Source organism: Heterostelium album (assembly GCF_000004825.1).
Source record: "Heterostelium album PN500 unplaced genomic scaffold PPL_scaffold12, whole genome shotgun sequence".
Classification (NCBI taxonomy): domain Eukaryota; phylum Evosea; class Eumycetozoa; order Acytosteliales; family Acytosteliaceae; genus Heterostelium; species Heterostelium album.
In genome coordinates this window covers 144,328-167,313 of record NW_008805074.1, presented here as the reverse complement: position 1 = coordinate 167,313, position 22,986 = coordinate 144,328, and the positions used below count along the sequence as shown (strand labels likewise).

General features: G+C 31.0%; 10 protein-coding genes across 10 annotated transcripts; 5 read left to right on the top strand and 5 right to left on the bottom strand.

The window, feature by feature from the left end:
* Window positions 1-28: 28 nt before the first annotated feature.
* Window positions 29-3,965, top strand: PPL_10037 (uncharacterized protein; the record flags this gene model as incomplete). Its single annotated transcript, XM_020580823.1, has 7 exons — window positions 29-118; window positions 284-344; window positions 417-1,695; window positions 1,837-1,862; window positions 2,383-2,402; window positions 2,568-2,634; window positions 2,767-3,965. 7 exons carry the CDS (start codon window positions 29-31, stop codon window positions 3,963-3,965), a joined length of 2,742 nt encoding a protein of 913 aa, XP_020428408.1.
* Window positions 3,966-4,297: 332 nt separating this feature from the next.
* Window positions 4,298-6,652, top strand: PPL_10036 (uncharacterized protein; the record flags this gene model as incomplete). The annotated part of the gene is made up of 1 exon (XM_020580822.1): window positions 4,298-6,652. The coding sequence occupies one exon, from the start codon at window positions 4,298-4,300 to the stop codon at window positions 6,650-6,652; it is 2,355 nt and encodes a 784-aa protein (XP_020428407.1).
* A 254-nt stretch (window positions 6,653-6,906) lies between these two features.
* On the top strand, window positions 6,907-9,069 carry PPL_10035 (uncharacterized protein; the record flags this gene model as incomplete). The annotated part of the gene is made up of 4 exons (XM_020580821.1): window positions 6,907-7,801; window positions 8,099-8,171; window positions 8,359-8,424; window positions 8,508-9,069. 4 exons carry the CDS (start codon window positions 6,907-6,909, stop codon window positions 9,067-9,069), a joined length of 1,596 nt encoding a protein of 531 aa, XP_020428406.1.
* Window positions 9,070-9,190: 121 nt separating this feature from the next.
* PPL_10034 (nucleoside deaminase) lies at window positions 9,191-10,092 on the bottom strand (the record flags this gene model as incomplete). Its single annotated transcript, XM_020580820.1, has 4 exons — window positions 9,191-9,282; window positions 9,369-9,469; window positions 9,559-9,788; window positions 9,874-10,092. The coding sequence occupies 4 exons, from the start codon at window positions 10,090-10,092 to the stop codon at window positions 9,191-9,193; spliced, it is 642 nt and encodes a 213-aa protein (XP_020428405.1).
* A 328-nt stretch (window positions 10,093-10,420) lies between these two features.
* PPL_10033 (CBS domain-containing protein) lies at window positions 10,421-11,261 on the top strand (the record flags this gene model as incomplete). Its single annotated transcript, XM_020580819.1, has 2 exons — window positions 10,421-10,540; window positions 10,659-11,261. The coding sequence occupies 2 exons, from the start codon at window positions 10,421-10,423 to the stop codon at window positions 11,259-11,261; spliced, it is 723 nt and encodes a 240-aa protein (XP_020428404.1).
* A 103-nt stretch (window positions 11,262-11,364) lies between these two features.
* On the bottom strand, window positions 11,365-11,862 carry PPL_10032 (uncharacterized protein; the record flags this gene model as incomplete). The annotated part of the gene is given in 3 exon segments (XM_020580818.1): window positions 11,365-11,598; window positions 11,622-11,688; window positions 11,708-11,862. 3 exon segments carry the CDS (start codon window positions 11,860-11,862, stop codon window positions 11,365-11,367), a joined length of 456 nt encoding a protein of 151 aa, XP_020428403.1.
* Window positions 11,863-13,321: 1,459 nt separating this feature from the next.
* Window positions 13,322-13,904, top strand: PPL_10031 (uncharacterized protein; the record flags this gene model as incomplete). The annotated part of the gene is made up of 3 exons (XM_020580817.1): window positions 13,322-13,497; window positions 13,598-13,783; window positions 13,865-13,904. 3 exons carry the CDS (start codon window positions 13,322-13,324, stop codon window positions 13,902-13,904), a joined length of 402 nt encoding a protein of 133 aa, XP_020428402.1.
* A 50-nt stretch (window positions 13,905-13,954) lies between these two features.
* psaA (M1 family metallopeptidase) lies at window positions 13,955-17,042 on the bottom strand (the record flags this gene model as incomplete). Its single annotated transcript, XM_020580816.1, has 7 exons — window positions 13,955-14,665; window positions 14,747-15,040; window positions 15,125-15,312; window positions 15,392-15,859; window positions 15,925-16,384; window positions 16,486-16,627; window positions 16,714-17,042. The coding sequence occupies 7 exons, from the start codon at window positions 17,040-17,042 to the stop codon at window positions 13,955-13,957; spliced, it is 2,592 nt and encodes an 863-aa protein (XP_020428401.1).
* A 237-nt stretch (window positions 17,043-17,279) lies between these two features.
* PPL_10029 (uncharacterized protein) lies at window positions 17,280-18,153 on the bottom strand (the record flags this gene model as incomplete). Its single annotated transcript, XM_020580815.1, has 3 exons — window positions 17,280-17,408; window positions 17,503-17,944; window positions 18,032-18,153. 3 exons carry the CDS (start codon window positions 18,151-18,153, stop codon window positions 17,280-17,282), a joined length of 693 nt encoding a protein of 230 aa, XP_020428400.1.
* Window positions 18,154-18,547: 394 nt separating this feature from the next.
* Window positions 18,548-22,764, bottom strand: atg9 (autophagy protein 9; the record flags this gene model as incomplete). The annotated part of the gene is made up of 8 exons (XM_020580814.1): window positions 18,548-18,758; window positions 18,865-19,988; window positions 20,257-20,882; window positions 21,165-21,355; window positions 21,430-21,633; window positions 21,723-22,042; window positions 22,137-22,392; window positions 22,502-22,764. 8 exons carry the CDS (start codon window positions 22,762-22,764, stop codon window positions 18,548-18,550), a joined length of 3,195 nt encoding a protein of 1,064 aa, XP_020428399.1.
* Between the last annotated feature and the right edge of the window lie 222 nt (window positions 22,765-22,986).

The window sequence follows — 22,986 nt, the reverse complement described above, 5'->3', positions numbered from 1 at the left end:
TTATTTAAAAAAATACACACTTCAAAGAATGATTAATAATGATGATAATGAATCAAATAAAATAGTTAATCTGTCACATCTTTTATTATCAAATATTATAAAGAGATTAGATGATAATGTAGATAGAATTTGTTTGTCATTGGTTTGCAAACGATGGTACAATGAAAGAGGTCGATATCTATCATTTAACACCGACAAGATCAATATCTTTAAGGAGAATGACAAGCACACTATCTATTTGAATTCGTATAAATCATTACTTTTCAACTCAATCAAACAAAAGAATAATTGTACTCTAATAATTTCTGATACAAAATTGAATAATGATTATCATTTAACAATAGGTATGTTTTTTATAAAAAGTTTACTAATAGCTATTATTCTAATATACTACTTTATCAAATATATTTCTATAGCTGAATTAATGGAAATAGATAGTATCAATACGATGAATGTTAGTAAAATATCAATGACCGCTGATTATCAACCTAGTGTACTGAAGAAACTATATCAATTGATATCGGATTGCAATTCTGTTAGAGCGTTAAAACAATGTTGTAGTCTGGCCTGTGTACTACCTGTGAATCTGACTTGTCTATCATTCTCCGATGATTTTGATGAACCATTGTTACCTGGTTATCTTCCACCAAATTTAACGAAACTCAAGTTTGGTTACTCATTTAATCAACCAATAGGAATAGGTTTACTACCTAGTACTTTGGAGATGTTGATTCTTGGTGATGCATATAACCATCCGATTGTTGCCGGTGTACTACCTGCATCTCTTAGAGTCTTGAAAATCAATGGAGTTGACTATGTATATGGTTTCGAAGTTGGATCACTTCCTTTTGGATTGCAAGAACTATGTTACTCTGGTTTCGACATAACCATTGGTGAAGATGTATTGCCAACTTCACTCTTAACTTTGGATTTTGCACCTGTTTCATGGATGAAATCGATTCAATCACTCACCAATTTGAAAACATTGTCTTTCAGTTATCCAAACTATAATACCTATGAATCGTTTGATTTGGATATGTTACCACGTTCACTCACAAGTCTGAACGTATCCTTAGAAGTTACTCTCACTTCTTCTTTGTCGACATCGATCAAACATCTCAATATCTTTAGAACATCGTACAATATCGATGAGATATTCAAACATGACCGATCACAATATCAATTTGAATCACTTACGGTCGATGCTCTCAAACAAGAATCACTCGATGGTATAAAGATAAGGCGATTAAAATTAGATTTCAACAGAGATATTGAAGCACCAATCAGATCTATTCCATCGGGTGTCGAAGAGTTGTTTATTCGATACAATAAGAGTGCGATCATCAGTGAAAATACTATACCGTCATCCGTTCAGAAACTGACTTACTATCCAAAGAATTCGACAGTGGAGAGAATCATCCCAAACACTGTTAAAGAATTGGTTTTTAAACACTCATCTACTTTTGTTCGATTTCCCAGTAGCCTATTACCGGATTCACTTCAATCACTTTCATTACCAACAGCAATACCACTTTTAATCGATTCCGAATTTCCCAAATCACTTTCCAACTTTTGCTTGGGTTTAGATAAAATACAAAAAACAAGTATTTTAGCTAGAAAGCTTGATGACAATTATTATCTTATCTTTGGCCAATCCTATCAACAATTTTATGCTGCAATCATCAGTAAAGAATGGTATATTCAAAAATTTTTTTGAAATTTTTTGGCACCCCTATCAAAATACACTGAACCAATAAATAATCTCATTTGAAAGGCACTTACTTTTAATTTTCTATATTTATAATTATTATTTTTTAATAATATTTTATTTTTAAGTATTCTATTCTCTATTAATTGTTTGAGTATAAAGTAATTATTAATCAGTTTTGATTCCTTTTAAAATTTCCACATTTAGAGTTCAGGAAAAAACATCTTCACAAACTGAAACAAATATTGATAATATAAATTGTTGATCATGATTTTAATCTTAGATTTATTAAAATATAATAAATTCTATACTATAAAATCTAGTTTATATCTGAAAAAAAAAAGGCGAAAATAATGATTTTGCCTTAATTGCGGTTGGGCAATTGCACGTTTTTAAAAATTTACGAAAAAAGGTGTAACTTTTTAGGATAAAAAGTATACTGTCTCCCGCACTAGTGCCCATTTATTTGAATAAAATTAAATTATGTCAAATTATTACACTTTCTGATTCTTTGAGTAGTAAATACTTGATACTTTTAATTAATATTATAAATTAATACTTTGAATAATAGATAAAAATAATAATAAAAATGGAAAATTCATATTGTAAAAATAATCATGATAATGAATCAAATAAAATAGTTAATCTGTCACATCTTTTATTATCAAATATAGTAAAGAGATTAGATGATAATGTAGATATAATTTGTTTGTCATTGGTTTGCAAAAGGTGGTACAATGAAAGAAGTAAATATCTATCATTTAACATCAACCAAATCAATATCTTTAATGAGAATGACAAAAATAATATCTATTTGAATTCGTATAAATCATTACTTTTAAACACAATTAAACAAAAGAATAATTCTACTCTTAAAATTGGTGAAAAAAAATTAAATGATAATATCGATTATCATTTAACTTTAGGTATGTTTATGAAAAAATTTTTGTTTTAATCAAAATGAAAGTTACATATTCCAATAATAAATTTTAACAAATATCTTTCAGATCAATTAATGGAAATAGATAATTTAAATTCAATCAATATTTGTAAAATAGAAATGACTGAAATAAGAAAATCAAATGCAAGTGCACTGAAGAAACTCTATCAATTGATATCGAATTGCAATTCTGTTAGAGCATTAAAACATTGTTGTAGTCTGGCCTGTGTACTACCTGTGAATCTGACTTGTCTATCATTCTCCGATGACTTTAATCAACCATTGTTACCTGGTTTTCTCCCACCAAAGTTAATAAAACTTAAGTTTGGTTTCTCGTTTAATCAACCAATAGGAATAGGTGTACTACCTACATCGCTTAGAGTCTTGAAATTCAATGGAGTTGACTATGGACTTGGTTTCGAAGTTGGATCACTTCCTTTTGGATTGGAAGAACTATGTTACTCTGGTGTCAACACAGCTATTGGCGAAGGTGTATTGCCAACTACACTTGTTACTTTGAATTATGCACCTGTTTCATGGATGAAATCTATACAATCACTCGCCAATTTGAAAACATTGTCTTTTAGTGAACAAATCTCTCCTAACCAACCTTCGATTGACTTGAACATGTTACCTCGCTCACTCACAAGTCTGAGTGTATTCTCAGAAGTAACTCTCACTTCTTCTTTGTCGACATCGATCAAACATCTCACTATTTCTTGCGCACAGTACAATATCGATGAGATATTCAAACATGACCGATCACAATATCAATTTGAATCACTTTCGGTCGATGCTCTCAAACAAGAATCACTCGATGGTCTGGCTATAAAGCGATTAAAATTAGATTTCAACAGAGATATTGAAGCACCAATCAGATCTATTCCATCGGGTGTCGAAGAGTTGTTTATTGGATACAATAAGAATGCGATCATCACTGAAAATGCTATACCGTCATCCGTTAGAAAACTGACATACTATCCAAAGAATTCGACAGTGGAGAGAATCATCCCAAACACTGTTAAAGAATTGGTAGTTAAAAATTCAATTCTTGAAAAAGATCTTTGTAACTTATTACCGGATTCACTTCAATCACTTTCATTACCAACAGCGATGGCAGTTCAAATCGATTCTGAATTTCCCAAATCCCTGTCAAACATACATTGGAATTCTAATAGAAAACAAAAAACAAATATTTTAGCTAGAAAGATTGATGACAAATATTATTTAATCTTTGGTCGATCAACTAAACAATTTTATTCTGCAATCATCTTTAAAGAATTGATTAAAACAAAATATATTTTAATGAACAAATAAATTTCTTTAAATTTTTCGAAAAACTTTATAAAAATCAAGACAACTTATTCAATTCTCCTTACAATACCTGTACAGGATTAATCCTTTTTTAGAAATTAACATAATTTGTGTTACCATATCTTCACACATTGGTGTGTTTTTTGTATTTAAAATGATAAAAACAAAATATTTTTAATTTGCTATCCCTCATTAAGATTCCCTTGATCTGCAAGAATCAACGATGATTTTAATGAAAATTATGCCCAGGCTTGATTTGTTTTTTCCAAAATAACAAAAATATTCATAGGAATTGAAAATAAATGATTTGATTTGGTTCAATTTTTAAAAACAAAATGGATAGAAATAATAATAAACAAAGAATAGCATTTAAATCAGTATTCTCAAATAAATATATATTCCATATTATTTTAAACAATATAAAGCAATTGAATTATGGATCGAGTAATGTTTTGATGGTGCCACAATACCGATTTATCTTTGTGGCATCGGACGAAGCAAAACTCAAACCGTATCTACCGAATTCAATGTTGAAAGCCATTCGCTTTAGATATAGTGAAAATGAATACCTGAGACGGCCGTTTCCCTTTGAGGAGTTCTCCAACATTCAGATGCCACCGATCTTTTCCCATAGCGTTCCGCTTCACTACAATGAGATAGAGTCTGTCTCTTGGATGCTAAAGAATCGTTACTATCTATTGTTGTTAGAGAAGCATCGTAGAAATGAATATATAATACGTAGTCCAGTAAATGATTTCCAAGAGCTATGTAATTTCAATCCATCTACGACAACTCTTTCAATATATACAGAAATGAATAATAATAATAATAATAATAATAATAATAATAATAATAATAATAATAATAATAATAATAATAATAATAATAATAATAGCAACAGTAAAAATAATAATAATAATCATCATGATAATAATATTAGTATAGATTTATCATTATTTCTAGAACTATATAATTGTATTACATTATCAAACAAATTGACTCCATCGGATCTATCAACCAATCAAAACTATTTGAATTTATTAATTCAAAATTATTATAGTTTGGATATTGTAAAGTGTATGCTTGCAAGAGGTTTGAATGCTAATCTATCACATATTAGATGGGCATTGTTTTCACATCGGCTCGATATTGCCAAGTATCTTGCAAAACTATATATCTATAAGAACGATGCAGCTAATACTCTGGTGCTGAGAAGCATCTTTATAGAAACAATGAGTATTCTACAACAACCAACTATAAGCATTGAAGATCAGCAACAATACGTCACTCTAATCACTCAGGATCTATCGAAACACTACAACAATGTTGTATTGAACAATGATCTTTGTTTAACATCGCTACTAAGAGTTAACAATGCTGGACTGATACAAACATTCGACAATATGTTCAAAATCAAGATTGAAAAGAATCTTTTGTATGAAATGCTCAGGCCGACCAGAGTAGATACAGCGTTGTCAGTGTTGGAATGCTTTTGCTTTTGTATGGAGAGATTTCATAAGATTAAACTTAATCAGTACAAGCCGACACTCACCGATCAAGAAGCTTACGACATCATCGTTGGAATTGCACTAAAGAACGGTATAGTTATCAATGGTAATGTGAGCACGCCATCCAATCTCTCGGGTTTGAATTTAGATGAAGACAATGACCGACAGATGCTCGACAATCTTAAGGCTTCGAAATACGGTGAAGGTGGAGTCGACTTTGATGAGTATATGGATGATGACCAGTTCGATCTGTTCATGCAAAAATACTACCCTTTCGTGATGTTGGGTTACGAACCGTTTATGCCAGAGAAGAGCGAGCAAATCGCAATTGTTAAACGACTGATAAAGATAGCCAAGATCAATGCAGGTTTGGTCGATTCCACCGATTACAAGTTGCCAACGGCTATCAAACCGAATGAAACAGCCCTCCGGCTAGGTTTTAATTTACAACTGACATTCCTAACGGCCTGTGCCAACGGGTTGAACGATATAGTTCGTCTGCTCAACCCTATCGCTCCACCACTCACAGTTGTCTCACCGATCTACTTGAAACCAATTGAATACGCAATCTACTACCGTCGTATCGATACCGTTGAATATCTACGCGTGGAACGACCAGAGACAAGTATCAAGTGGTCGCGCTTCAACAATGCACTTGGAGATCTACAGGTATTCCAACTACTCTTTGAATCGGCACGTGGCAATGCCGCGGCACGGTCGGCGATGGTCAAAGAAGCAACTCTCGTTGCACCGGCATCCGTAATCGAATACATCATCAATATAGGCGATGGAAAATTCATCGATGATCTCAACCCACTCTATTTTGCACGTTCCAACAGCTACTCAAAGATCAAGCTCTACCTGGACACTCACCATCTTAACCTCTCTGACAAGGCAAAGTTTCTCTCCGAAGTATTCGGTCACCTCCTGGTAATCAATGCACCAAACCTAATCAAAACGATAGCAATTTACTATAAACATATGATACCATACATTCAAATAAGCTCTTTGAAAATAATCGAATGTATTGAACTCGGCTATTCCGATTCTCTACTGAGCGTATCGGAAATCATCAAAATCGATCGATCAGCAATTTCAAAATCATCAAACAAACTATCAAGTCAAATGGAAACAGTTTTAAGAAAAATAGAATCAATGAACAACCAAAACTTATATAAATAAAATAAATATTCTTTTTTTTATTAGATCTGTAATTATATTGTTTATTTTTTTTGTTTATGTGTGTTTTAAACTTAACACACATACACAAACAAACAAATAAATAAACATACAAACACACATACTAATGGTACAAAACATATGTTTTATTGTTTTATTTTATTTTGTTTTGTTTTTAAAATATACTTATTTATTTACAATTAAACTAGTTCTTGAATTCATATATTTATTTATAATTTAAATAATAATAATTAATAATGGATATAATTGAATTAAATGTTGGTGGAAAACATTTTATGACAACTTTGCAAACTTTAACCCAATATAGTGATAGTTTTTTGGGTGTGATGTTCAGCAATAGATTTCAGTTGTCGTTTGATAAGAAAGGTCGTGTATTTATAGATAGAGACGGTGATTTGTTTCATCATATATTGTCGTTTCTTAGGTCTGGTTCAGATAACGTTGGATTCACCACGAAAGATAGCCATTTTCATTTGATCATCAATGAATTTCAATACTTTGGTTTGTTGCACCATTTGATATTGTCATCTTCGAGACCGTTCTACCAATCGATTACACCACCTTCGAAATTCTCATTTTCACGCGTTGCTCTGCTCTCTGGACATATCTATATTTTTGGATTGCGCAACAGTGCGCCACTCGTTGAAATCTACAATCCTCTGATGAATAGATGGGATTCCAATCGAACTGATATGTTCCCTATTCGTGGTCCTTACATATCGATGGCACTGGAACTGTATGCTTGTGGTGACACTCTCGCCGAACTCAAACAATACGATACAAAGATGAACAAGTGGATAACCGTACCAATGAAACTGGTAAACTGTCAAGATACAGAGTTGATAGACTTCTCGTGGTGTACCTACAAAGAGTATGATAAGACATATCAACCGATCCAAGTGTATCGACATCAACAACAAATGATATCGCTATCGCCAAATCAACAACAACAACATCAACAACTACCAACCAGCAACAATAATGTTATTTGTAACCGACATATATCTTATCTACTAGGTAACGAACGACAGAAACTATCTATCTATTGTGTCGATACAAAGTATCATACGGTTAGCCTTGTCGATACTCTCCCATTCGCTCACATGTCATTGGAATGTGCTTGTCTCATTGGTAACAAGCTCTATTATCTGTCGTTCAACGAACTCAATGAATATGGCTTGTACGCCTATGACATTGATAAGAGACAATCGATCAGAACGATCCAACAGAATGCCAACAATCGATCGCAATCCAATACCAGGTGCTACAAGATGCTTGGACACACAGAAGAGTTTATCTACTTTCTCAACCAGTGTCAATCTTTCTTTGGTATCCAACGTGAGAGTAAATTCTTTGCCTATAGTCTGTTAGATAACAACTGGGTTTCACTTCCCGAACCAAAGAATATCAAAATTCTTCATTGTGTAGTGTTATCAAACTGTCTCTATGCAATCGGTGAAGATTATTTCATTGAAATGTTTGATATTTCAAGAAATCAATGGTATTAAAAAATATAACAATAATATTTTAATATTAACTGTAATAAACAACAAAAACCAATGTAAATTCTACTTATTTATATTTATATATCTTTTATATCTTGAAATCTCGATCAGCAAAAGTGTATGATCAAATTTTTGCACAACAATCACTAAAAATAAAATAAAAAAATGTTTTGTACTTTAAAGTTGTGTGGTTAATTTACCACTACTTTCTACTTATGTTCACAATAATAATAATGATCAGGTGAAATTGTATATATATACTAAGTTAGTTCGATTCTATTTTGTTCATTGTAAGTTAATTAATTTATGTAATAATATGACATATATTAAAGATTTATAAAGATGTACAAAATAGATAATAATATACAATACTTTAATAATTATTCAGTACCAAAGATTTCCAATGCTCCAACTACAACTACAACTCAAAAATGGAGTGAAGTTCGCATTAAAAAGATTCGGTCAAAGTCAATTTCTCGCATGCTGGTGGAAGCTGCAAATTCAAGATTGAGGAACGAAGAGACAGACATAGGAAACGGTGGTGTAATTCTTGCTAGACACAGGATATATAGAAGTTGCATGGCAGCTATTAATGATTTGAAAACAAAGAAGTTGGATCTTACCACCGATGGAGACGAGTACATCACAACGATTTTAGAAAATTTAAAGCTCAAAAAGATTGATGCTGATGTACAAAACATTTCAAAGAGTATAATGAGGGTATCTACATTGAATAATACTGAGAATAATAATAATAATAATAAAAAAGAAAATAAATACGAAGAACAACAAGAACAACAACAACAACTGCAAAAACCAAAGAGAAATACAGTTAAACTGAAAAAACCTCTTGATAGTATTAGATGGTACCATCCTCTCGATAATATTCAATAATAATAATCCAATTTTTAATATATATTGAATAATAATATCGAGTAAAGATCTTTAATAAACAATTAAATGTAAATATTCTGTACATATACCATATAAATATTGCGATTTCGTCTCTTTATTATTATTTATCAATTGGTTGATCGATACTGCTATTGTCTTGATTATTTATCATTTGATCTGGATCTATTCTCTTCCTTTTATTAGGTACAGGTGCTATATATATATATATATAGTATTATTAATAATGGTAGGAAAAATAAAAGAATACATAACAACATTGTGATTATATAGCTTCATACCTTTCTTATTCTCTTGAAAGTAAAACTTTTGTAATAGATGTATAGCTTGATCTTTCATTACACCAGATACACAATTATATGGATGTCCACGTTCAAAACAACTATGTGTTAACACAAGAGTTAAATAAATATATTAATAATTATAAATTATAGATAGATTTAATTCATATAAAGATAAATATATATATACTCTATACTATGAACAGGTAAAATCGATCCATTTCCACCAAACTTATCATTGTAACAACCGAAATAGACAATGTTTATCTTTGCAAGTTGTAAGACGGCAGCACACATAATACATGGTTCAACTGTTACATATAGTTTGCAATCACTCAATAGCTTATCGCCACCAAACTTTGATGCATTCTCACTTAGATAGATAGAATCTAATGCTTCAATCTCTGCATGTCTCGTTGCCTAAAGAATATGATAATATTTGATAACATAGATTGTTTTTAGTTGTTAAAGATTAAGATATCCTTTTTGTTAACAAAATACTTACATTCTTTTTAATATTTGTTTTATTTGAACCAGCGGCAATTACTATGTCGTTGTGTACGATGACACATCCTACGGGTACTTCACCTTCATCCAATGCTTTCTTTGCTTCATTGAGCGCAAGTTTCATAAATTTCGAATGCTTTTCGATATCACCATATTCCGTACCCACTAACTCTTTTATATCTTTTGAGAAATAGATTTCATTATTATCGTTGTTCATTTCATTGTGTATGTGTGTTGTTTATTTTTATTATTATTTTGTTTATGTGTGTGAGAACAATAATAATAATTAAACAAAGTTTTTTTTTTTTTCATTTTCACGAAAAAACTTCCATTTTAAGAAAATATGAATAATCTAATTTAATTTAAAATTCATTTATTTGTGTTTAATTAATTATTTTTTTTATTTTAATATAATTTATAAAAAGTTCATTGTATCTTTATACAAAATAATATTATTTTAAATCATATCATTCATTCTATTTCTTTTTTATTAATAAATTAAATAGTATTTGTGTTTTTTTTACAAAATCTAAAAAAAAACAAAAATGAAATCTTCCATCATTTTTAGAAATATTAAATATGGTCAACCATCCAATCTTACTCCAAAAGGATCAATTTTAAAACCGATTCTATTAAATCCAAGTACACCAAAAACAAGATTATTTGTAAATATTAGTTAGTTAAAAAACAAAAAATTGAACAGGATTTGGAATAAAAAAAATTTTGCAAATTTGTATTAACTTTTTTTTTTCTTTCATTTATTATCTCTATCTATGTATATAGATAAATGAATCAAATGAAAAATCAATTATTGATAAAAGATATATGATTAATATCTCTAGAAATATAGAGGTATTAAATTTTAAAGAGTTAACTCCAGAGGCAAAGGAGAGACGTCATACAGCTGGTTTCGTTGATACCAAGGTGATGGAGCTACTCTCGAATAAGCCAAGAGGATATCAAAATATTATAAAGGTGAAAGAAGGCGATACAGTATTCAATGCTATTCAAACCATGCAAAAACACAAGGTCGGTGCGTTGGTAGTGGTCGATGCAGAGAACCGCATGACCGGTATCTTCTCGGAGCGTGACTATATGAACAGAATCGTAGTTAAAGATCTCTCTAGCAGAACCACCTATATCAAAGATGTAATGTCACCACATGTAGTCACAGTTAGAACCGACACATCCACAGCCAAATGCATGTCAATCATGATCAAGCGAGGATTCCGTCATTTGCCAGTGGTAGAAGGTGAGAAACTCGTTGGGATTCTCTCGATTGGTGATCTAGTAAAACATATCATCTCTGATCAACGTTCGGAAATCAATCATCTCAAACAAAGATTGGGTGGTTCATATCCCGATGATTTAGATCAAGGTCTATAGAGTTCAATCAATTGAATGAACATCAAACTTATACATTTATGTTTGTAAATAATAATATAAATAGTGTTGTTTTTTTTTTTTTGTTTATTTTTATTATTATGTGTTATGAATATAATAGGAGTACAAATAAAACAAATAATATATTAAAATTAAATTGTATATTCTTTGTCGTTGTTGTTGTTGCTTGGCTATTATCATTGTTTTTATCGATTGGTTCTATTATCAATTTAATATTACCGTTTTCACTTGTCTTTATAGTGATTTTGCCTTCGGGTGGTGGTTTATCATGACCGTTTTCATCGACGAAAATCACCGTTGGATAGCTTTGATTTTGACTCTGCTTTGGTAGGGTGTTGTTACTCTGACACTGTTTCTTATCGTAGGCCACCATAATTTTGTAACTTCCGTCCATCTGAAGATTACATGTCTGAATGGTGAAGAAATACCTATCAGATGCAGGACACTCTGTGAATCCACATGGTGTATTCGCCATTATCGAGTAGCTGTTGTTTTTCTCTGTGGCACGTGTTTGCATGTGATCCCGGTTGTTGTTTGAGTAGTAAATTAAACTCTGATCATAGTTCAGACTTTCACTGCGCATCTCTATGGATAGCTGATATTGATTGGTATCCAATGGTACTCTGTAATAGACATCCTCCCTATTGGGCAGATCTGGCTGAACATATCCCGTGTAATCTTTTGTGAGTCGCATCCAAAAATATCCATACTCTCTATCTTGATATAATCTATAAAGTGGTAAAACCGTTGGTAGTCCATTGCTAACACCAAAATGATTGGTCGATAATAACAACAAAAATAATAATATATTTAAAAAAAGAAAATCATAATTTCTTTTACAACATTCATTTTTAAACATCTTTTCTTTTTTAACTTCCAATTCAAATTTTCTATATTAATTAATTATTTTATTATTTATTTTATTTTTCTTTTAAAAAATACCATAAAAAATTAATTTACTAATAAAAAATAGATATCTATCTATTATATATAAATCTATAATTTAATTTTTATTGTTATTGCATTAAAAAAAACAAAAAAACAATTTTGTAATCTATGAAAGATTGATGATTCTCTTTGACATTGGGATTGAATGATTGATTGATTGATTTGAGATATATAAAATAAATTTTAATTTAATATAAAATAAAAAATAAAAAAAATGAATGGTCTGTTGAATAAAAAATTAAATACAAATAACTGTTTATTAAATCAAAAAATTATTTTTGTAAATTCAATTATTATAACCCTATTTGGACTGTAATAAAAAAAACATATTTTGTTTTTTAATTTTTTATCATGTAGAGTAAAAAGTAATAAATAAACACAAAATTTGATATTTCTGGTTAACTTTGGTGGTGGTAGTGATGATTCTTAAATTGATTCAAAATCATATGATTGATTAGATATATCACTAAAAAAAATTGAATCAATATTTAACAATGGTAATTATTTTATTCCAAGTAAAAAAAAATTAAAATATAATTTGATATACTAATGATTCCCAATTAGGAATAAAGTAGAAACAATTTTTATTTATTTCAATCAATTTTAATTATTTCCATTGTTTTATTGCTAAAAAAAATTTGTCAATATATTTTTGAAATTATTAAAGTTGGAAATTATTAGTTAAAGTAAAACTATACTTATCCCTTAATAAGTCATTCTATAATACAATCGAATGATGTTGATAACCTATAAATAATGATAGAAATCAACTTTTTTAATCTATCTTTAGCGCAGGAACTATTAAATAGATATGACCAAACCAGGGATCTATTTTTATAGCTAGTTTCAAACTAAATCCAAAACACTTTCTAATAGACAATGTTTATTTAAAAGTAATTTTTGTTTTTTTATTTGTTTATCAAAATAGATAAATAAAATAAACATAATTAAAAATAAAGATAAAAAATTTGAATCAAAATGATCATTTTTTTTTTAATAATTTATAATCTTAATTGAATTGTTGATTGAAGTAACTTTATAATCATTCAATTCATATATATATATATATATATATATATTTATGACTAACAATAATGAATCATGAAGTAACATCAGATGGAGATTCAGATGATGAAATCAATGAACAAACAGAAGATTCCAATGTTTCAAACAAGAGTAGATCTACAACTTCGATTGATCAAAAGAAACTACACCCTGCAATGAAATCAATTGCAAAGTTATACAATCAAAAGAGTGTAAATCAAAAAAGGTAATTATTTAGTTGTTATTATATTATATTTGGTGAAACTAAACAACTATTCATTCATTTATTAACATATCAATAATAATAATAATAATAATAATAATAGTGTAAATACAATGGAGAAAGTATTAGTAAGCTTTTTAACGGTTGTATTGGATCATTCTCAACAAAAATCAAACAACAACACTTTACAGATACAAGACATACAGAGTGCGATGATTGAACTTGATCTTGAGTTTCTATTACCTAGTACCGGTATAAATCCATCAAACAAGTTATCTAATCAACAAGAGTATGTTGTTGTTGTTTTGTTATTTAATGTAGAATGTTTAGAAACAATAGTTAACTTTATTTATTTTTATTAATAACACAGAGATAAAGAAATGATAAATGATTATTTATATGAAGATTAATTAATTGATATTTAATATTGTAAATAATAATAACGATAATAACGATATTATTATTGTTGTTGTTTGTTAATCCAAGTTAATAAATCATCTTTACATGATTTATAGTATTCCATATTGTCTAAACCGGTTTCTAAATCTTGTTTGATGGATCTATCACAGTTTGGAATGGGATGATCGTTAAAGAACTTTTGGTATTGATCGTGTTGCTCCTTTGATTTGAATCGGACTTCGAATACCGACGATACAATGAGGTGGTAGAGTGGATTGCTTCCGACGGCACCGTGGATTCTCTCAAAGTTTTGCGAGTAGTACTGCCAGACCACCGAGATACTCTTGACGGGAACACCACGCCATATCATATAGGTATCTTGTTGACGACAATCCTTTGACAACGAGAATTCGAGTGCTACACGGATGAGCGTGGCGTCGTTGATCGAACCCAGTGATCGCATGATGATCTCACGCTCACCCGATACCTTTGATCGCTTGAACACCTCGATCAACTGGCTCTGCACTTCGGCAGTGCCGTTGAACATCACAGTCTTGACAACAAACTTAAAGACGTCGGCATCCAACGATGCAGGATCCACTAGATACTCCTTGAACAACTGTCTTGCCTTCTCAATAGTCTCGGCATCGCCATGACGTCCAAGGTAAGTCAACACCGTATCTCTCAAGTTGGTATCACCAGATGGCTCACCTTCTTTCTTGACAAATCCCAATCTATTTGCAACTGGCTTCACTAGTTTAACAATTACTTTCTTTTAAATATAATATGTATGTTTGTTTGTTAGTTAGTTTGTTAGTTAATAAAAGTTAGATATTTATATATTACAACATACAGATAATTTTTCTTGAGAAACATCATCATCTCCACTCATCAAGTTGTAAAGATAATCAAATCTTTGAATGATGAATGACCATATTGCTTCTTCAGTGTCATTGGTGTAGTTGGTGAGTAACTCCAAGAATACAGAGAGTGGTGCATCACGCGACTTACTAAGACAGAAGCAATCTGTAAGCAAACCAAGTCTATCTGGTGCAGGCAATGCAAGTGATCTAATCAATGGTTCAAGAGATTTAATAATCGATTGATCTAAATTCATGCGATAATAACCTTTTTGTTCGTAGTTTGGCTGTTTGTTTTTTAAAATATAATTAATAAACAACTATTTCCACAAGTGTATAACTTATGTTCTATTATTACAACTACAACTTACTTTTATCCAACCATTTTGATTGAAATTTGGAATGGTTATTGTTGATTCTTTCTTATCGAAAACGATCTCATGTAATCCATTATCGGTTTTAACTTTAATGAAACAACTCCAAATTGGATCGTTTTGATGAGATTTACCTGGTGAACTAAACTTCTTTTGTTCAAGTTTGTAAACTCCTGGTGTAGATGCTAAAAAATACAAACAAAAATATATAAATTAGTTAACTAAAGGTAATTACTATTATTAGTATATATATATATAACTTACTAGATTTAAATGAAATAATTGGATAACCAGATTCTTTTGTGAATGTATCGATCCATTGTTTTACATTGATACCGGTCTCTTCGGAGAGGGATTGCCAGAGATCTTCGGTGTTGGTATTCTGATAGCTGTGTTTCTTGATGTATCTACCGAGACCAAGACGGAATCCATCACCCAAACGATCGTTGATCATATTGATGACACACGAACCTTTGCAGTAGCTGATGTTATCGAATATCTCGTCGATCTGCGAAGACGAACGAACCGGAACCTCAATGGGATGTGAATTGTCGAGAGCATCCAAAGCCATTGCTTCACCTCTGAAATCCTGACTGAATTCCATCCACCTGTTCCACTCTGGATACAAATACTCTGACACCAAGTACTCACACCACGAAGCGAATCCTTCATTCAACCAGAGTTGTGACCACCATTCCATTGTTACCAAATTACCAAACCATTGATGAGCAACTAAAAACAATATTTATAATTAGCAAACTATGTATATATTTAGATATAGTTAAGTTTTAACTTACTTTCATGACCGATGATTGACATAATTTGTTGTTTACAATACGTATTGGTTTTGCTGGAGGTTAACATTAGATTCTCACGATAGACGATTAAACCCCAGTTCTCCATGGCACCGAAACCAAAGTCTGGCACTGCAATTTGGTCGAGTTTCGAGAGTGGATAAGGCACTCCAAAGTAATTGGTGAAGTACTCTAGGACATCGAGTGCTACTTTCTGTGCGAACTGAGCACACTCTTGACTGCCTTTCACTTTGTAAGTACGAACCAATACACCTTGTTTAGAACGACCCTCGATGTACTCTAGATCTCCAACGACCAGAGCAACCAAATAGGTACTCATCAGAGGAGTATCGATGAAATGCACCGTTTTCGTACCATCTTGATTGTTATGAATGGCCTTCTCCGACATATTAGAGAGTGCAGTGTGTTCCGATTGTACAGTGAGAGAAATGTCGAAAACAGCCTGTTGAAAAAAAAAGATAAGAAAAGAGTGAAGTAATAATGTTTTAATTAGTGAATGAATCCTTTAAAGATAAACAGATATTCTGCAGAATATATACATACTTTTAAACTTGGTTCATCAAAACAAGGGAAACAACGTCTGGCATCTGTTGGTTCAAATTGTGTTGTTACAATGTGACGATCTTCACCATTGACACCTTTATAAGATGATTTATAGAAACCAACGAGTTTATCATTGTGAATACTATGATGATGATGATGATGATGATTAGTTGTTTTTGTTTAATAAAATAATTATTATAACTATTTTTCTACGATTATTTTACTTACCCTTCGAATGTAATTGATAGTACTTGATGATCAGATACAACGGTTATTTCATTCTCAAAGTGAAGCACAACGACTTCCTCTGCTTCGGAATATTCAATTTTGTTGGCGTGGTTCGAACCAGCGAAAAGAGCGGAATGAACTTTCACCTCTATGCAGTGCAATACAATGGTTTTCGTTGGTCTGTTCACTTTCAAATGAATATCGGCAGTTCCACTGAATGTGAAATTTTCAAAGTTTGGTGTGAAATGTAGAACATACTTTGATGGCACTACATTATCTGGTAACAATAATCTCTCATTCTTTTCTACTAAAAAATTTGTTTGAATCATATTTGTTTAGTACTAAATAACTAATAAATTTAACAATTTGCAAAATAAAAAAAACAACAATAAAAAATTATTGATTGATGTTCACAGTAATTTAAATTAAACTTATAAGTTTGGCCCACTTTTTTTTTTTGTGGACCAAAATAATTAACAAAGCGGGATTAAGATCCTAATTGAATTTCAATAATTTTTAACTATACAATTATTTTTATTAATAAATAATAATTATTATTATTATTTTTATCCTTGTGGAGGACAAGGTGAAGCATTAATACAACTATCTGGTACTTGGAAAGCATTGGCAGGTGGGGTGGTTGGTTGGAAGTTTTCAAAGTTTTGAATTGTCCATCCAGATGGTGCTGCTGCGAACTGAATTATAATAAAATGAAGATTGATTTCATTAATAATCTTAAATATTTACAAAGAATAGAAAAGAAAAGTTAAGTTAAATTAAGATACTTACGTAGAATGAAGCGGGTGTCCAACCATTGGATGTACCATTGGCGTAGAATCCATATCCAAACGATCCGGAATCCGGTAGATAGATAGTCCAGTAATCAACTTGTTGTCCGTTCAACGAGGAAGTTACATTTTGGACGGCTCCACAGGTTTGAATGAAATTTGGTGCTGGTGGGTACCATGGATCACCAAAGATACAACATGGTGGTACGTCAGCAGGACGATCGTCGTGTGTCACTAAATAAGAGACACCCTTGACATTGATGAAATCACAAGTCCAATCGGAACCATTCGAAAAGATTGGCACACAGAAATCATTGTACACTTCGTGCATCGCTTGATTCGACCAGTCATAATATGTTCTACCACTGCCACCTTTGAATGGTGGTGGAATATTATTGTTACTGAATGGTGGTTCTTGATCTGAACTTGTATAAATAATTGTCCTAAAAAAATATATCAAATTCAATCATAAAATGTTAATATCTTTAACATGAATAGATGTACATTCTTTTTCTTTTTCAAATAATTACCAATCAGTTACCCATTGTGTTGGCCAAAATGGGAAAGCATCACTTGAACTATCATCTAGTGAATAAATGAAAGTTACTGAACAACAAAATACTAATAATAAATATATAGTTGATAATTTCATCTTTTTATTACTAATTCTATTTACAAATAATTAATTATATATAGTTACAATAAAATGATATTTATAAATATTTTTATTTAAAAATTAAAAACAAAAAAATGAAAAATAAAAAAACTAAAGATCTTTATTAATATCACCTTCCAATTTGGACCACCGACTCTGATGAAAGGAACTGTGGAATTGAATTCTCGTATTTTATTTTAAAGTTATCAAAGAAAAATTAAAGATTTTTCAAAGATTGGTTGTTAAAAAAATAAATATCTCGTTGTTTTACGAAAATAAAAAACAAAAAAAGTAGAAAGAGTTTTACTATGATAAATTTTGGTGGCTTGTTGTTTTGTTTAAAGGTTTTTGCAAGCTGATGTCATATGAAATATCTGACAGAACACTTTATTTAGTTTGTTATATGTTTTGGGGGAGTTAATTGATGTTTGGCCATTGATTTTGTTTTATAACAATAGCTGCAGGTCATGACGATTTCAGACTCTTTGATATCACACTGTCTGTCATCCAAGAAGTAGGTACCAGAGCATTTGAATCTATCGCAATAGAATCTAGATATCCAATTATCACTTTCATCTGTTTGATCTTTACACCTTAAACATCTAAAGATTAATTAAACAAAACAAAACAAATAGATATAATAATGATTAGTTTGAATGAATAAATGATTAAGAAAAAGAAAGATTTATAAGTATACACTATACTTACTGGCATGTGAAATAATAAAATGTTTTAAGATAAGATTGTCTTTCGTGAGTTGGTTGATCTAAATCTAAATAGCTGATCGATATGGGTGTGCCTTTACTGATGAAGTGTAGTGCTTTAAAGACTACTACGGTGGTACCTCTGACATCCGCTAGGTTAGGACAACATGAATGATTGAAATACGATGCTGCAGGTGTACATGATACTCCAATACACTTGTCACGTTTCGACCAAATTCCAAATTGATTACATCTAATCTTACATATTAATGATCTTGTTTTTGATGTAACATCATTTATCATATTGATAACACTATTATTATTGCTATTATTATTATTGTTTTCTTCATTATAATTTAAACTAGTTGTATTTAATCCTATTTCTATTGATGATATACAACTATCGGTTGTTGATTTGTTATTATTATTATTGTTATTTTGTTGTTTCTTCTTTTTTTGTGGTGGATTTAATATGTCTGTGAATAGTTGATTGATGAACGCTGTCAGTTGTTCTATTAGATCGCATGCAGCACTGTTGGTGTTACTATCTATGGTATTCTCAACCAATTGAAGTACATCGTCGATTTGACTGTCAATGATTGGATATTGTTTGTTTTCGTGGTTGAAAGTCGGTTGTTCGTCAGGTCTCATCATCTTCTCCTCGCTATGTTTATACTTGATATCTATATAACGACCTAGGATACCAACGATCATCTTTACCTCTGTCATATTATCACCGGTTATCGCTTTGCTATTGCTATTATTGTAACTACGCAGCTTCTTAAAGTACTGACATTCATAGCGTTGATGAATAGCGGAACCAATTGAATAGCAACTTTCACTGCACCAATAGACTTCATTGCAGCCAACACACCGCTGCATCACCGATGATTTTAGTGCACTATCGATATCGGATGCTTTGGTATTCTGATACTCCAAACAGTTGTGACAAGTCTGCTTTCTGAGGAGATCACTCTCGATCGAGAGGAACGATCGCGCAACCAACACAATCTCGCCAATCTCCAAGTCTTTGCTGGCAACCAAGTATCTTCCTTCATTCGGTGAACATCTCCATTCGATTGGATAATCTAAAAATTGAATCGAAGGTATCTCCATACAATAACTAATCTAAGATTGATTGTAAACCGATTGGTTTTGAAAATGGGGTGGGTTAAAAACTTTTTTTGCAAAGAGTCGTGTCGTTTGAATCTAAACAAAATAATTAATTTTAATAATAATACATTTTCTTTTCGAAATTCAAACAAATATAATTAAAAATTATATTTTATTATATATATGATTAAAAATAAAAAGAGTTATCTTTTATTAATTTTATATAATATTGGAGGGTATTCTTGAATTTGTTTTGAAATGTTTTGTTTAAAATATTTTATACATTATCACCACCTTGTTGTTGTTGTTGATTTCTCATGTATTGTTTATCATTACCCAAGTAGATTTGTGAATCAAAGTATGATTGTTGGATGTCATTGATATAATGAGCTGTCTTGTGATCAAGTTTGAATTTTCTAAAAGTAGCGTTATGTTGATGATCGCTTAGGTTATCGTAATTTACATCGTCTTGACTGGTTCCCAATACGAGATTTAAGATTTTATCTGGTACGAAATTGGAATCGTGCATATGCTCCATATCGTTGAGATTTAATGTTGGTGGTTGTTGTTGTTGTTGCTGTTGTTGTTGATAATGTTGTTTGTTTTGAATTTCATTATCCATGAAACTGTTTAGACCCTCGAAAACCTCTTGGTCAGGTGGAGTCCAGTCAGGATTGGCAATCTTAAAGTTAACGACAGACATCTCAAGCTTATCTTGTTTGGCACCGGAACTCTGTGTGAACAATCCATTCTTCTTCTGGCCAGATTGTTTAGTTGATGTATTGAAGTTGTTGTTGTTGTTGTTACCGATGCTGTTGGTGTCACTGAGTGAACCGTATCTACTCATACCTCGGAATGTACCGAAAATACAGATGAATCCGACACCCTCAAAGTTGACGGTGTACGTTCCTATGAATTCGAGGATGGCATACGAAGAGTTGGGCAACGAGAAGAACAAGATGAACGGTGCGAAAACAACCGAGGAGATCTCACGGAGGAAATCGACGATTCTGTACTCAAAGAGCTTGAGGAATTGGTCGCGAATTGGATAGGTGTGGGTCTTGCCACGCCAGCTCTTTGGGATGTAGTGAGTGTGATTGACGACTTTGGTCATCTGCTTGGCTGGATTGTTCACCACGTTCTCATCGGGAATCAACGACTTGCAGACTGCCAGAGCAGTACCCAAGATACCGACATACCAAATAGGTGCTCTTCCAAAAATATCAAAAGAAAACAGGAAATCATCACTGATGATACCGAAAACAATGAATACAGCCAAGATTGCACCCAACAAAAATGAAACAAACTTTGCAAATGTAGATATCAACTCCGATGGGAAACTATCAACATATTTGTTTGCATGTGAATAACTAAGATTTAATCTAAAAAAAATAGGTAATTTAATTACATGTTAGTAAAGTATAAAAAAATAAACTGTTACAATTATCAACATTACCTAATATTAAAGAAATGTGGTAATTCATTGAACTCTCTAAATTTCCATTTGGCCAATGGTGACCATTCACGACTACCCAACGATCCAGGTCTATTCTTTATTTCCTCTGCATACTTGAAGAAGTAGGTAATCAACAGGAATATCAATACAAATGGTGCAGCAAAGAAACCAATGATTCCAATCATTCTAAATCTTCTTGTTAATCTGTTAAATAAAGATTATTTTTAATTAGTTGACCGCTTTTTATTCGTTGTGTTGAATATATGTTCAACAAATAAAAAAAACTGACTTACCCTCTTGATAATCTCTCACGTTTCGATACGTCTAAATATTCATCTTTGACAACACCGTTTGCATCAAAGATATGATTGAATAGAGCATACATAATACTCCATTCCAATGTTTTCGTGATGAACTTGTACTTTCTGAGGAAGGGGAACGGTATCGATAGGTCAAAGATCTTTCTATCGATCATACCAATGATATAGTTTTCTTTTCTCATGATTCTATTGGCTATATCCAATGCATCCATATTCTCTTTTACTCTACAAAGTCTTGGTACTTCTACCAATTTACTTGCAATAGTACTCCAATCAACTGTTTGTAATTCATCCTAAAAAATGTACATAAATAGATAAAAATAATAAATATAATATTAATACATATTCAATTCGACTCTATAACAATATTATTATTACAATACATACTTCATTAATCTTTAATGTATTATGATAGAAACTTCTTATTTCAAGAGTTGAACGAATACTAATTAGGAATCTAAAGAACTTTGCAAACCAATAGAAACTAAAGAGTACCAAGAATAACACCAACCAACCCGGTACTTTTCTTGAGAAATCTACTACGTGGTATTGTACCATCGTCGATGTATTATTCCTAAAGAGTACATCATAGTTGATGAATGAAACTAAAAATGTAAAGAATACAATGACAAATAATGATGTCCTATAATTTTATTATTATTATTTATTAATTAGTTAGTATATATATATATATACATTAATATTATAATTGGTAGTAGTAGTATTTGATTTGATTTTTTTTGATACATTACAATAATTCAAATAGTTGAGTGAAAAAGATGTTCAAGAAACCTTTGCCTGTGAAATAGTTGTATACTTCGGTGAGGAAGTTGTCGAGATTGTGAATGGCAGGCATAGAAGGACTTGAATGCTCTAGAAATGTTTCGTTGTCATCCAAGGTCGGCCTGTAGCTATTGTTGGATGGTGTCGCTCTACTACTATGATCTCCCATATCATGAAGTGGGAAGTAATCGCCACCGCGATCCTCCCCTCTCTTTGAAAAACTTTTAGACATTTACTATACTACTAATTATTCTTATTTTTCTCTTTCTCTTTTTATTATTATTTAATTTATTATTTATATTATATTACAAAAAAAAACAAAAAAAAAAAACAACTAATTACAAAACTAACTAAACAAGTATATCTATCTGTTTCTTTTTATATCTTTATATTATATGCTATTTATTATTATTCTATTATTATTTACAAAATTGATATTTATATATCTTTATCT